The 13,151-nt window shown below is 34.9% G+C and overlaps 2 protein-coding genes and 1 long non-coding RNA gene across 3 annotated transcripts; 1 reads left to right on the forward strand and 2 right to left on the reverse strand.

Annotated features, from left to right (window-relative positions):
• Nucleotides 1-450: 450 nt before the first annotated feature.
• LOC122595575 lies at nt 451-1,374 on the reverse strand. The gene is made up of 3 exons (XR_006323235.1): nt 1,092-1,374; nt 794-1,016; nt 451-707 (listed from the first exon to the last, which is right to left on the reverse strand). It is a non-coding gene; the product is annotated as an uncharacterized LOC122595575 (long non-coding RNA).
• A 1,078-nt stretch (nt 1,375-2,452) lies between these two features.
• Nucleotides 2,453-3,158, reverse strand: LOC122595573 (psbQ-like protein 3, chloroplastic). Its single transcript, XM_043767959.1, has one exon. The coding sequence runs from the start codon at nt 3,062-3,064 to the stop codon at nt 2,516-2,518; it is 549 nt and encodes a 182-aa protein (XP_043623894.1). The 5' UTR covers nt 3,065-3,158; the 3' UTR covers nt 2,453-2,515.
• A 15-nt stretch (nt 3,159-3,173) lies between these two features.
• On the forward strand, nt 3,174-8,605 carry LOC122595574 (dolichyl-diphosphooligosaccharide--protein glycosyltransferase subunit DAD1-like). The gene is made up of 5 exons (XM_043767960.1): nt 3,174-3,435; nt 3,579-3,626; nt 7,554-7,641; nt 7,746-7,789; nt 8,311-8,605. The coding sequence occupies exons 1-5, from the start codon at nt 3,346-3,348 to the stop codon at nt 8,392-8,394; spliced, it is 354 nt and encodes a 117-aa protein (XP_043623895.1). The 5' UTR covers nt 3,174-3,345; the 3' UTR covers nt 8,395-8,605.
• Nucleotides 8,606-13,151: the final 4,546 nt, after the last annotated feature.

A 13,151-nucleotide genomic window follows, 5' to 3' on the forward strand; every position in this document is an offset into this window, starting at 1 on the left:
AATGTATGCATGCTAATACTTGATCACGAACCGAACAACCCTTTGCTTAAACCCAAAAACCTAGCTAAACCGAAAACCCTTTTTCCTAGCTAAGAACCGAAAATCAAAACCCTATTGGGTTTGAGTTTTGGCCGAGAGAGAGAGAGCAAGAGAGGAGAGAAAAAACCCTTTTCTATTTAATTGTATATCAAACAACTAAGAATAGGTTTATATTTATAGGATTAGGAAACTTGATGACCAAGCAAAGGGTTTGTGAAACCCTTCACACGACCGGCCCCTCTAGGAACATTCTAGAGGGCCTCCTAATTGTTTCATAATTCCAACTCTTCTTCGTTAAATCCGTTAGTTAAGTACCGTTAACTATTAACTTTTTTAATGTACCTCCGTTTGTTTTTCGTGATCAGATTAATTAATAAATTACATTTAATATATTAATTAATTATAGTTACATTCACGTTGAGATGTGATCCCGTAAGCTTAAATACTTTCCAAACATACATTCATTTTACGTAATTATATTTTAACACTTATAAAGTTTCATAATCCGTGAAAACTGTATATGACTTGGCATTGTCATGGGTCTATTATGAGAGGTCTCCATGCTGATCATCGGGTATTAAACATAGGATTCCCAAATTGCTACTCTTCACTTTTTAATCTTATCTGCTTCCTCAAAGATAACTTCTCCAACTTTCTTTCATCACGCCCTATTTCAATAACAAGCCCTGAAATCTAGTGCCTCATATATAACAAATACATACAAGTGATTTGTGCAATTTATCAAGAGGTAAACCTGTGTATAGGTAGATAATGTCATCTAGTGCCTCAAGACTCATATTGTAGCCACCAATAAATACAAAATCTGGCAGATGACCCCGCTAAGTCATCATACAGGTCTTCTGCATCAGTAAAACCTCCAATGCCAAATATGTTATTGCCGAGCACAATGGTTGTATGACCAGATCTGGGTGACAACTGCTCACCATTGGTTACCAATTTCGTCCACGTAAGTGTATCTATGTAGAAGAATATAGATATTAGGTAACTTCAGATCAATCCTAAACCTCAGACAATAAAGTCAAACTAGCAACCTGAATCAAGCATCTGGGCCTCAGACAGATAATAAATCCGAGTATATTCCCCTCCGATCACAATAATTTTGTTTTTCCATGAAACACAAGTAACGGTATTACGTTTCCTGGGTGGAATTCCTGTAATTCCCTCCCGTTTTCACACCATGTCACCATTGTTTATGGGAAAAAAATGAATGAAGTTGTCACTATGCATTATGTACTAATAAATATAAAGAATACTCGAGTATTTAGTATGTATAGCATCAAAGTATTCTTCAATTGGGGTGTCAGATGACTCCAAAAAAGAAGTATTTAACTGCAACGCTGTGGCTTTCTCCTGATTCTGGGCCCTCCCCTCTTACATATGGTGTCATTTATGTATTTGTGGCTACAATAAGTGCGCAGAAAAAACAAACATAGGCAAATTAAGAATCATCATGAAGCTTATCAAACCATTAACTTTGTCAATTGCCATAATATGTATGCAAATGGATAAGGATAGCACAACTCACAGGTGCTGCAACTGTAGCTATCTCTAGGCATGGGCAGTGTGTCTTGCATATCAGGTTCACTCCAAGTCCTTGTACCTTAACAAAGAAAAAAACAACACAAGTAAAATGAGCAAATTCTAAGTTGAGTAGCTAAAATCGTTGTATGCAATCTCTGCATATTTGAGCAGATAATAACTGCAACTTGTGCCGACTGCCGAACTAATCAAGCAGATTTAAAACACATATCCTGACTAGCTTAAATTTAACATCCTTTTTCACCATCCTCCTTGCTATATATGAGGCTTTCCTCTATAAACTACATTCACTTAAGGCTTCTTTTTCAAAAAGAACTTTAACCCCATAAGCTGTAAAATCCTAAAAAGCCCTTTGCCAAACACACGCTATTATAGCTAATAACAATTTCATTTACAATATGTCAAGCTACCATTTTCTACTTGGAAGTGCATATTTCTAAGTGTGTTCACTAGCAACACTAAACGTAACACCCCAAAGCCCGAAGCAATGGTCTGGCCCATAACCTTCAGCACACAAACTTCAAACCATGGAAGAAGGTACTAGTTGTCCACAACATTAAACTGGTATCGCGGTCAGCAGTCAAATTTCTCTTCTTCTAGCTATGTGTGACGGGTCGTTACACTTAACACACTTACCAATAATTGTCGATTTCCTCCTAAAATAAGCTAAATACACACCCACTATCCAAACACTTCAAAATATTTACCGGTTTTCAAAAATACAATAAGCTATAAGTACTCGAATGATACAGACTAGAAATGTCCCTCATTTCCACCATATAAAGACTTCATCTTTATCAAACATATACATACAAACAACAAAAGAGATTCATGGCCTAACTTGATGAAAAGCTTAAAAAAAAAGTAAATGCACATTAGAATAAATTTCAAACTTTAACATAATGCGAGCCATTAATTAAACTTTAGATAAAATATCATCAAGAGTGACAACAATATCTTGGTATAATATCCAAACACGTGGCACATCCTTATCCCTTGCTGCATAATCCAATTCAGTGACACCATTAAACAGTTTGGAATATAGATTCCGGAGTTGGGCTCTTTCCATTCCAGGCTTGCCTTGAATTATGGTATAAATGTCCTGTTTCAACAAGGAAGCACTTTTTCTCAATTCCTTTTGTGCTTCTTTCCATGTTTCCAATTCCAACAAATCTTTAACTTGTACTAAACTCATTGCGTGTTCCCTGATTCCGCCTTCTGCTTCTTCCATTGTCTGGTCAGGAACCGTCATTCGAAACATGTCCAGAAATGATGACGATGATGATTCAGATGCAAATGCTGAATGGGCATTGAATGGAATTGAAAATAAGAGGAATAAGGCTTTTCTTCTTGTTGTGATAATATATGTGTTTTTGCGATGCAATTTCGTTTGTTTAGTAGTGTGGTTTATGTTTGAATATATGGGGCATGAGCATCTTAAGACCCAAGTGTTTGTCAACATCATGTGGGTCTGAAGTCTGATTTGGGTTTTCTTTTCTTTTAAGATCACAAATGGTGATGAGAAAAGAGCAGAGGATTGAGATTGTATTAAGATGGAAAATCAGATTATGAAACTGTGGCTGTATTCATCAGAAATCATGAAATATGAAGCAGATATATCCAAACTTGAAGGGTATTTTCGTCATTGTATTAACCATTTTAATAAATGTCAAGAAATATAAAGTTGAAATATCAGAGTTTGTTTAGACTTTTGAGAGCCAAAAAAAAAAAAAAAAAAGGGGGAGGATGGGGAAATCGGCGACAACAAAGGATGACGCTCAAGCTCTGTTTCAATCTCTTCGGTCTGCTTATTCTGCTACTCCTACTAATCTCAAGGTAGCTTCCTCACTTTCACCCCACCCCACCCCTTTTTAATCTATTTTTTTTTTTTATGTCTGTATATATATATTATATAGCCCTAATAAATTGTATGTAAATTGATGATGGTTGTGTTATTATTATTATTTATTTATTTTCAGATCATAGATCTGTACGTCGTTTTCGCTGTATCCACTGCTCTAGTTCAGGTATTTTTGATTTTTCATCTTAATAATTTTTTTACATACCTGATTTATACTACAAAATGTATGTATACATGTATGTTTGTATTTTAGTATGACTATGTATATGTATATATGTATGTATTTATGTATGTAGGAAAATAATTAATCCTTTTAAATCATCCTTTTAAAAATCTACACATGGTAAAATAAAAATGATGAGATTATTGGAGAGAATTAGTGGATTAAATATTTCCCGGTATGGAATTAATCATTTTCCTGGATGAATTACACTTGGCATGCAAATATAGAATGAGGACATTAGGAGGATTATTAGGAGGATCTATCATTACCCATAGCCAAAGCATATCAGGGTATTTTAATGTAACTAGTCAATGTATCTGCACTTCGCTGCGGAGTGCGGATTTAGACATGTTTATCAAAGAATGAGCATAGGGTATAATCAGATACCTATTAATAAGTTTGATGACCGTAACAAAAGAACATCATTGGTTAATCTACCTACACTACCAAGTTAGAAGTTTTGTTTAGTGATAGTTACGTAAGTATACCCTTGCTTAATCTACACATGGACTCTTCTAGTTACAACACAAACTTTATAATTAATAAAAGTAATTACATTAAATCCTAACATAGATCTTAATAATAAGTATTTTCTACCAGCCGATAAGGTTACGGTTGATGTTGTGGTAGACAGTGGAGCATTGGATGGTGGTTCAAGAACATTGTTGACAACAATGGGGCAATCAGGCGATAGACTATGTTTAAGTACAAACGAAAAGTTCTTCGTATTTTATCTTTGTTACCTTTTCTTATGAAAATCATAAATAAATAATGCAATAACGAAGTACAAGTAATAAATCAAAAGCAACATGGTGTTGAAATGGATTTGCAAATGAAAAAAGCTCTCAGTGCATAAACACTTACTGTTACCGCTAACTGAATTCACAAACTATCACTTAATGCTATGCTTAATCAACCAAACCACGTTGTCATTTGCATAACTTATTATATATAGTTAAAAGGAAATGACTAAGAGATATATATATATATATATATATTATATACATACAACTAACAGATGTTCTGATAAGATTTTTTATGTTGCAGATAAGAACTGAATAATAACCATTTAACAAAAACTAAACATCATTGTTAGCTTGCATTTAAACTGTCGAGGGCCTATAGTTACAAACTCACATGTCACGTTTGGTGCACTTTCTAAAAAAGATACTATGAAATCATAGAAAGACACTTATACATCTTTGTGCAACCAGAGCCAATGGGAATTAATGGTGTAGAGTCCATTGCAATCGAGAAAGTTGATCATTATGACGAATAATGTAGTCTTAAACTTCTGGTGCAATTACAATGAAAAGATGAGCCAATATATGACAGAAAGTGAGAAATTTTATCCTTAACAAATAGGCACGAATCAAATAGTATATAAATTAATCGCTAAATTGTTATACTTTTTTTTTTCTATCGTCTTAGCCAAACACATAGCTATCATCTTTGTAGCTCATTAGCTCTATTTTTGTATAAATGTCAAAAAAGCTAGCAAGCATGATCAAGAATGTTGCCAAGGAAAAAGGCTTGTAAACAGATGAACTACTTACAAAATTCAACCAAAATCCTTTTCAATTAAAAAGTCAGATCATTATTGAAATTTTTGATCATCTTGGACACACTAAGGTCGCGTTTGGTTCACAGAATCTGATGGAATTGGAATTAAGTTCCATTCCTTAGTGCGTTTGGTTGTTCAAAGATGGAGGAATCTCATTCCGTTGGAATGTAAACATTCCATCATTTGATGGAATCTCCATTCCTTGGGGATGGGGGAAGGAATTTCATTCTTCTGTTACTTGAATTCTCGAAAAATCAAAAACATTCCGTCAAATTTCATTCATTCAGATTCCAATTTCTTCCTAAAACATTCTGTGAACCAACCGCGCCCTAACTATTTACAAATTAGACAAAATGTGTTGAAATATCCAACCTGCCCACTATAAAGATTTTACCCATTTTGACCTGTTATCCAATCTGGTCATTTTGCCACCTCCAAATAATATCATTTATATATGCTTGAGATTAATTATAAAGACAATAGGAACTTATTTAGAAAGCTCAAGTGAAAATATAGATATGAAGTCCGGTATAAGTTCTGTAGAAAATTTGTATTGTACAATTAAAAAATGCTAACCTCAAATATTATAGCCTAGGTAAGAATTTCTGTTAAAAATTTTCCGACTATATGGGTTTTTCCTATCACCAGTTCACACCCTAAGAATAGATAAACACACGCAAGGATGGTATCGTGGATAAAGAGTTCAATATCACTAATAAAGGCCGATAGTATTACATTCCATACTGTTATTGAATTGTAGAAAGAACTAACAAACTTACAAACGTGTGCAGTTATGCAAGGAACATTAAAAAACTCATAACTCTACTGTAATGAACTTTCATCCATCTATAGTAAATTAGTAATGGGTCTCTTGCCTTGAATTTGTCCCTGTTTTCCTCCACCCCTCAAGTCATTTACCAAGCATTTTGTTCAGCTTCTGTCGTAGCAGCCCGCTTCCCCGACCTTCACCCCAACCTATAAACCATCTCCCTGAAAAATCTTATTATACACGTGGTGATTGCCAACTATCTATACTCCTTTATAAAGATTATGCACCCCCCTCAAAATAGAAATAGTTACTCATATGTCACATAAATTACTAAATTGCCCCTTAATAAAAACCCACTATGGAAATAGTTTTATAAATTACCAACTTTGCCCTTAATGAATTAATTTACACCATAAACCCTTATCTTCTAAAAATTTCCACCTACACCACTTGACACTACCACCACCACCAATAGTACCATCACTGACATCACTAGACCGTCTTTTCCACCACCGCCGCCGCATTGCGTGTGTACCATGCTCGTAATTCTAAAGTAAACATTCAAAAAATTTAAATTCCTATTGCAAGTGCCGTTTGATATATCATTCATACCTTGGTGGAACATGAGGCGTGCCATTCACCTGCACAACCACTTGTTGAAGAGTGCAGGAAAACTAGTAATTTATATACATCCAACATGTGGGGATACTTTCAATTTGCTAATGGCACCACGGCGTCATCAGCAAGTTTCCTACAACTCTCTTAACCCTCCAACCCGTTAGGGAACTTCTTCCTGGCTTCAGTAATTTTATGAGGTAGGTCGCACCTCCGGCATGGTAGACCCATCAAATGAACAAAGACATTATGAGTTATCGTAATTTCCATGTTTACATACTAATTTTATATATTTGTATATGTGTGCGTGATTTGGATTATAGCGTAAGTATAAAGATAGATGGACATGGAAGTGTTGAGAGCTTTTTTGAGGAGTAAGATATTTGTTATGCATTATCCTTTTATGCATCAAAAAGTTATGCTTGAAAGTTGTTTTACTATTTGCTACAGCATTTATTCCTCACAAACCCAACTTACTTTTTAATATATATTTTAGTTCTTATAAGTGAAGTTTATAGTCCTTTACGTAATCGTATGTTATTCAAAAATTTGGAATGTTCGTTTACTTGTTTGTCGATGAACTTATAAGCTGAAAGAAAAGACAACATATTGGTATTTTGAATATCTGATAAGCGTTAAAATAATTCAATTCTACTCACTTGATAAGAATGGAACCTGCATAACAAATTTGCTAAATGTCTAAAACGATCTAGTTCAAAGTCAGTTGGACATACAAAGTTATTAATATCTAGCTATCTCAAAAGCTCTGCGTTTATCGTATTACTACTGTGTGATACTTGTAGAAGGTCTTTGACATTTTTGTAGTAGAAACAAGAGCAAATGTAAAAAAATCACCCCCCCCCCCCCCCCCCCCTCCTCTTCTCTCTCTCTTTTATCTTCACTTTGTTGTGTTTGTTACCAGGTGGTTTACATGGCAATAGTTGGGTCGTTTCCATTCAACTCTTTTCTCTCGAGTGTGCTTTCGTGTGTTGGCACAGCTGTCCTAGCTGGTAAGCTTGTTTATACATATACATAGATTAATTTTTTTAATCGTCTCATTTTACAATTTTTTTGCTTGGTGACTAATTTTTTTTTTTTATCGTTTTGACTGCAGTTTGTCTTCGTATTCAAGTCAACAAAGAAAACAAGGAATTCAAGGTATGAAATTGGTTCTTGCTAAGAATTGAATGTGGAATTCAAGGTATGAAATTGGTTCTTGCTAAGAATTGAATGTGGAACTATACCATTAACTTAGTTAAGGTTGCAAAATGAGCCAGTAGGAGAGGTTGGGTACTGGGTCAAAGTGGGTTCTTGTCAAAACATGTGCTTTTGTATTGTAGGTTTGGGTTTCTATCACATGAACAGTTACTGTGCATGTACTTTCTATTCTTTATTGTGTGGATAGTTGATGTTTTAAATATGATTAGATGGATTATTGCGATAATAGAACGATTTAAGAGGTTCATGCATTCTGAATACACATTGGGTGACCGTTGAGTTGTTTAACATTTAACCTGTTCCCTTTTTATCTAATTAATCCTATTCCACCTACTATAACCCACCTTTTACTCATCAATGGGTCGAAGTTTCGTTCTCTTTCGAAATTGCATGTTGTATTTCTGTATTTGGTTCAACTTCTGTCTTCTTTCACACGAAGTTTAATCGTTAAATTTTTGCAGGATTTACCTCCCGAGCGTGCTTTTGCAGATTTTGTTCTCTGCAATTTGGTACTGCATCTGGTGATTATGAATTTCCTTGGGTAACTCGTCTTCACATATGTTTTGTGACAGTAAGATGAGAGCCAGTCAATAGTTTCTTGGATTCACCGTGTTCTTGAGTCCTGGAATCTCTTTTGGCAATAGGATTATTAATTTGAACATTTTAAAACTTTGGAAAATCAATGAATTCGATCTATACATTTATGACCGCATAGCTAACAATTTATCATAGATTTTCGATTTTGATACTGGTTTATAACGAATCTCAATGTTTTCTTTATGGATCATACTCGCAAACAGTAGCTCAATAACTACATGAGATATCTCAATCTCAATAGCAAGAAAATTTTGTTTTTAACCAATCATAATAATTTAACATATAATTAATTTACCAATGATAAGTACAATCAGTTCAATTACAAAGCATAAAATATTTCACCCATAAGAATATTTGGTTTCTAACGTATTGTAATTAATTAACTACCAATAAACGAAAGCGGTAAAGCTAAACATCAAAAGTGTTGATCAAGTATCTCCAAATTAGCACTTGTTTTTCTTCTTCTTTCAATGTCTTCCTATGCTTTCAAGCTTGTTACAGTGTACAAGGAGTCTGAAAATCTGTGCGTAGTATTAACTTGGAGAGCTCATACTTACAATACGCTTGTGTCATATCTTCATAATCTATTATGATGGTATTCTCAATAGCATCTCTTGCCGGAGTTTGTTTTTCCTCTTTTAGTTAAAGTTCATATATTATGTTGTAAATATTTTTTCAAATGGTTCTCTTTTTTTGTAATTTTATGTTCTATGACAACTATACATGAATGAAATCATAAACATATTTGAAATGTCGATTAACTCTGAGAACATATTATAATTTATACAAATAAATCTTATATCTTGAGAGGAAATGCCAGCTTAAATAACTGGTCCGCTTCAATAATGTTCTTATGAACCATCACCAAGTGCTTTAGCGACAAGGAGGTCGTATTCTAACGAGAGGTTTCTGGTTCAAGTGCCAACCTATATGTTGGAATGAGCTCAAAATTTCTACCTACGATGCATATGTATGTGTTTTCCCATCCAGATTTTTAAATTATAAATTTTTGGTGTATTTTAAATTGAGTATGTATAAAGCTCTCTGACACCGATCTATTTTCCAAGCTCTATTTAACTTGTAAAATAGATTGTAAAAAAGCCAAAATAATCAAAAGAATGAGTTTTATTTAAAAGTGTAAGGCAAAAATGTTTTTTTTAATTGAACGAGAATGACCGTTAGAAAAATAGACTTGATTTGCAGCAGCTTTTGTAACTCGTGCAATACACATAAATAACATCTAACGATCATTAACACCTGGTTGAGAAAAGGAACTGACTACTCTTAGAGAGAGTCTGATTTACAGTCGTTATTACTACTATTAAACACCCAACTAGAACTTAACGACTGTTAGCGCTTGTTAGAGTTTTTTAATATTTGTAGACGATGAAGACTATTATTGCAAGATATTTAACGACAGAGACGATTTTTTATAACAGAGATTAATACTGCTTAAAAGGTGTGCGACACGAAAAAAGATGCACACTATTTTTTTTTATATATTTATACTATATTATAGAAAAAATACACCCCTTGTTGAAAGTTAAATGGGGAAATCATCTAAAATGTCTTTAAAGATTAAATTATACTCAATTTTATAACAAATCCGGTCCGATGGCTGTTATCTACTAGCCTTTGGCAGCGACGCATTTTATGAAGTGCGGTCTGGTTTCAAATACCGGACACCTATAAGTATACTACTAGATTGAAGGCCTTTTGATGACGTTGGAATGATGACAAGTCTCTACTTGCAGACTAACACTCTAGAGACTGCGCGTACCTACAGTGTCATTTTCGCCCCTTGTCCCCGAATATGGGTAATGTGTTCTCATACAATGTTGCTCCAATTTGACCTAGCTGGCCGGTTAAGTCTACTCCTCAATAAAAATCTTATCTCATCCACCTATTTTATAACCTCGTATTCCTCATAGAGGTGATCTAATGGCATATATTACCGCATTCTTAATGAGTGTACTGGGTTTATTAGTGTGAATTTCACATTACTAAAGGAGTGAAAAGCCTCTTTCTGTTGTTAAAGCAAGTACGCTTCAAACTTTTCCCTTACTTTTACTAAAGCATGCACACGCAAAACCTATCTATGCATGTATTTTCACCCTAGACTCTATAATCTTTTGCATCTCGGGTCGTGACGAACAATGTTGCTTGCGTTGTGGGGGATGCCCGCCTGTAGGGCCCGACCTGCTTCCCGTCCGAAAGAACCACTCACTACTTATCATTCATTTATCTTTTAAATGTATCTATTAATCTTTCAAGTTATTTTTAAATCAATAATTCACACCACTTGACATCGTCTCTACCACCAATAGTTAATCCCGCCACCACACCATCACTGACATCACCATTGTATCGTGCGGATAGTGTACTAGTATACAGAGATTAATAAAGGGTTTAGTACTACGGAATGCAATAAACTATGACCGAAAATTTATAATGTGCACGAACTAACGATTTTCTTTATATTATGGCATGAAAAAGGTTAAACATGCTATATTGGACAAAAAACTTTTTTGGCTTATGCGACACCGGTAAATCCTTATTTATATATAATTATAATTAAATATATATATACATATATACATGTATATATATATACAAACTTGCATACACTTGCAACCTCTTCCCCACCAGCCCCCTCTCTCTCTACCTTTTTAGATTCCGGCGACACCCACCGCCAGGCCGCCGTTCCATCTTGCCGGAAAATACTTCTATTCTTCACCCTCTATCTCTCTCTCTCATTGTCTATCCCTTTTCAGGTCCCGGCGACCCCCACTGTTCTTCCATCTTGCCGGAAAAACGGGTTTCTTGAATTTAGGGTCTTAGATTGAATATATTAAATACAACTAAAATATTCATACATATACACATATACACATCCGGCCGTCGTTAATTTTTCCAGCCAGATACACTCACAGACATACACATACACATTTAGATATTCATACAACGAAGATGAAAAGAAAAAAAAAGAAGAAATCACATAAGTGTGACAAACCTTCTCGATATCATCAAGGAAGTACGTACATAGGAAGATGAAAAGAAAAGAGAAAAAATTGCTTTCAAAGTTTTTATTGGGCTGCCGACCACAGGTGGTGCTGCACCTCCGGCTATCATCGAGGCTGCAAAAGCCTAGGATTTATCAAGTTTCTGGGGCATGAGACAATGCTTATTTCGTCAAAAAGATTAATAAGTATAGGGTATATTTCCATGCTACTTTCATTATTTTCCAGTTGAAAAAAAATAACGGACCTCTTGAATGAGATTATCCAAGACATTTCGTGAAGGTCTGAAACCAGTTCTTGAAAAAAAAAATTCATTTAGATTGTTTGTGTGTGTGTTAAATAAAGGGGTTTTTGTTTTTGTTTTTTAAAAATATATTATTCCACCTAAAATGAAAAAAGTAACTGTCTACCTTTACACCAAGTCAATTTTGAATGCTATGTAACTTTTTAGCAGGTTTCCGCCATAGAATAAAGAAAATCATTAGTTCGTGTATATTATAACTTTTCGGTCATAATTTATTGCATTCTGTAACACTAAACCTATTAATAAAATATAAAAAGTACCAATATGCTAAATTGCTCATAAAAAAGATGTCCCGGTATAAAAACACTATTTTTGAAAAAACATAAACAATAGATGGTTTTCCAAAGTAACCCTAATTATTGAGTATTTACAAACCCCTCTTCTGTTCACTTCATTATCCTCAGAAACCAACTGATGGCAACCGGTGCTAGCGCTGATTTTTCCAGCGGAACAAATTGTATCAATTCATCCACATCGGCTACTATTCCTTACTGGAGATGCGGAGTCAGGTATTGAGATGATGAATACAAGCATTTGGGAATGTAATGCAGCCGTGAACGATCCCAATCAATGTGCAACTTTTTATTTGAGTGCTTTAGGTTGTGTTTTTCCAGGGATAAGGGTGCCGGCAAGAGAACTGCTAACGGAGAAAGGATTTCAGTTACATGAGTTGAATGAAAGCACGATGTTGGATTTCGCAATCGTGAAGCGAGACTGGATTAATGTAGCTACCGCAGTCGCCGCATTTGGTCAATTAGTTCTAATCTTGTATAAGAATATAGACCGACATAACTATTTGCGGTACTTCCAGGCTAGGGCAAATGCACTAAAAGCTCAAGTTGGATTGATAAGACAGCTGAACCCTGCAGGAGGCGACGTTCTTCTTAGTTTTGAAGCTGCGCTGAAGGTCAAACGGGTAATTGGCAATGCACCGAAACAGTTGACAATGCTCGAGGAACCAGAGCAAGAAACCGTTCACCAACCAACTGAGCCGCCAATGTGGTTGGAAGCCCGTTGGTAATGTCTTTCACCATGGGAGATTCCACTTGGGTTCGAGTACCACTTCCCACGGGTTCCAACTTTTGCTTAGTTAAGGTAATGTCAGACTAGTCTTATGCTAAAAAAAAAACTAGTATCAAGTTTTTTTACTTGTTTGTTAGCGGTTGGGTAACACTTGGTTTACTTGTTTGGCGTGCTTTCCCTAGGGTGAGAGGCGGAGCCATGATATTTTGTTGAGGGGGGCAGGTACTTTTTTTTTTCCAACGACACAATGAATTTAGGTTTCCATTGTAATTCATGAACACACCATTTGTGAACTTATAAGCCGAGTTATAAACGGGATTAAAAAGAGAGATTTGTGAAAAACAACCTATATTATTCA

This window comes from Erigeron canadensis, chromosome 4 (genome assembly GCF_010389155.1).
Source record: "Erigeron canadensis isolate Cc75 chromosome 4, C_canadensis_v1, whole genome shotgun sequence".
In the NCBI taxonomy this organism is placed as follows: Eukaryota; Viridiplantae; Streptophyta; class Magnoliopsida; order Asterales; family Asteraceae; genus Erigeron; species Erigeron canadensis.